The following is a 2,458-nucleotide window of genomic DNA, read 5'->3' on the forward strand; positions in this document are numbered from 1 at the left end:
CTCAGATGGCTGAGTGGGCGCACTGCTGTAGCGCGTGTCTAGGGCTGCGTCGCGCCAGGCGACGGGCCTTTGGCGGGCCGGGTAGAGCTGAGTTGAGGTCGTGCTCTGTGGCAGCGACATGGAAACGCAGAACCGCAAAACAAATGGCTTTGAAGGGCAACGACGGAACGCTAGCTCACCGCTGGCATTTCCGGGTTGTGATTCACGAACCGCGTGATGGCGGAGGAGGAGGGCGGGGGGGGGATGGAGGCGCGAAGACACCTTTTATCGGTGGCCTGCTGTCCGCGTAGACCCGCCGTCTTTAGGAGAGGAAAAGTCGCTGATGCGTGCGCGAGTATGCGCGGTCTGCCATGTGTTCTTATGAGTTCTTCGCACCTCCTCTGCCCACTTGCAACGCGCGGTGCTTGCATCTTTTCTTGTCTGCCGTCGATTGCGCTGTTACTCGTTCCCTTGTGCACATCTCCCGTCACACGCACACCCGCAGAATTTTCACTCGCTTCTACGTGAGCGGCGTCCTGCCGCGTTGTTTTGCCTCATCTCTGGGCCCCTCCCGTATAGCCGTCCGCCGACTTTCGTCTGTGCTTTCTTTGCTGCGGTGTCTTGCGTCGAGCGGCTCGCTGCACGTCTCTTCGTCAACGTGCAGGCACACAAGCACTCTGTGGCTTATCAGCCCCATAGCGGCGCCCCAGGCAGGGTGTGCAAGTGGACTTGAGTAGGAGGGTACAGTCGTTGCTATAATCTGTGCTTCATTGGTTCTTCTGGTGACGTGGTGTGACATAGGTCTGCTCACGTGTCAGACACACCACTTATTCCCTCGACCTTAGCACGTCGTTGCCATTTGGTGCCGCCATCCTTCTCGATCACTACCGCCGTTATCGCGCTTACCGTCGTCATCATGAGCGGGCTGGAGCTTATCGCACTTGTGCCGATTGGCATTGCCGGGTGGAAGCTTTTCCAGAAGCTGGGAGACCAGCAGAGCCTCATAGCGCAGCACGAGCTGACCATCAATAGCCAGAAGGAAATGCTGGAGTCCATCGTGAACGCCGATAGAGCTGGCCCGTTGAGTCGACTCAACCTCGCGGTGGTTGCCGGCACACTGGTCTTGGCTGGGACGGTGACCTACAAAAGCTGGACACTTACAAAGTCATTCACGGTTCGGCCACCGCCCAACTACGAGCCTACGCCAGCCACGTTCGACGCGGAGCAGTGCGTTATTTGCTTAGAAAACTGCAAAGACACCGTCTTTCTGCCATGCCGACACCTGTGCACGTGCTGGAGCTGCGCGAGTCGCATCGGGAACAGTGCCTGTCCGACCTGCCGAGCACCGATTCAGGCTATGCAGTTTGTCTACCAGCAATGAGAGAAAATGGGGGTGGTGTAGCCATCTCTCGGCTGATCATCTCATTCCCGCCAGCACGCGTGACAGAGGCAGCTGCCCACCCACCCCTCCCTAGCTCTCTCAGTCACTTTCGACCCTTTTCATTTTGTTTGCTTCAGCGTGTCATGCTTTACCCAGCTTTTCGATGGTTCACTCCGCGGTGCTCGATTTATGTTGCCCCGCATGCATGTGCGCACGTGGGTCCGCCTGTACAGTCTTGCGCATCGAGGGGAGTACGGCGGCTGCTACGAATGCTGCTTTGGGTAGTCATGGCAGTGCGACGCCCTAGCGAATCCAGTCGGCATGTGCATGTTTCCTTTGTTCCCTCAGTGGCTGAGCCCTGCTGTTGATGACGCAAGGGCTTGCCCTTCTCCTTATTGCTGTTTCTCTCCTGCCTCCTCTCGCGCTTCAACCACGTTGTTGCTCAACGCCTTGCGCAGGAAAAACGGGGAGGAACAGGGGGGAGGTGTAGCCACACCACATACCCCACCCCAGCTCTTTTTTTCTGATATACAAGAAAGAGGGAGGCGAGAGATACGTCTTCTTCGTGTCTCGGGCTGCGTGCCCTGCGTGAATCGTTGTTCCGCTTCTCACACTCTGTCTTGCATCGGTCTCTCTCCGTCCTTCCCTTTCCTCTTCCTGCTACCACCGTTATGGTGGATGTCTTTTGCTTTCTTGGCTGGTGTGACTCCTACGCGCTTTTCATTGCACTCTTCTTTTTTGCACCTCCCCTTCCAGGAGCGGCAATCGTTCTCTGACGGGGGGGCACCTTGGTGCGTGGTAGCTCAGGACCCCGCGCCCCCCCCACCCAGAGCGGGTCGGGGGAGGCCCAGCAGCAGCCCTATCCCTGCCACACGTCTCGAGGCACCTCTGGTGGTGGCAGGGCCGAGCACCGACGACGTAGGGGGAGGCCCGAGCGCTGCATCGCCCCTGATGTCGGCGGCCAGGCCGTGGATGGCGTGGTGTCGGAGCGGCCTGCGACAGTGCACACGTCTGAGCCATGCACATGATAGGCAGAGCGTCAGCGTGGCTCAAGCGTATCTCCCACTCCCCGCCCCCTCACTGCCCACTGGTTGGAGG

At 58.9% G+C, this 2,458-nt stretch overlaps 1 protein-coding gene across 1 annotated transcript; it reads left to right on the plus strand.

Annotated features, from left to right (window-relative positions):
- Positions 1-895: 895 nt before the first annotated feature.
- On the plus strand, positions 896-1,360 carry LDBPK_181560 (hypothetical protein, conserved; the record flags this gene model as incomplete). Its single annotated transcript, XM_003860122.1, has 1 exon — positions 896-1,360. The coding sequence occupies one exon, from the start codon at positions 896-898 to the stop codon at positions 1,358-1,360; it is 465 nt and encodes a 154-aa protein (XP_003860170.1).
- Between the last annotated feature and the right edge of the window lie 1,098 nt (positions 1,361-2,458).

This window comes from Leishmania donovani, chromosome 18 (assembly GCF_000227135.1).
Source record: "Leishmania donovani BPK282A1 complete genome, chromosome 18".
Lineage (NCBI taxonomy): Eukaryota > Euglenozoa > Kinetoplastea > Trypanosomatida > Trypanosomatidae > Leishmania > Leishmania donovani.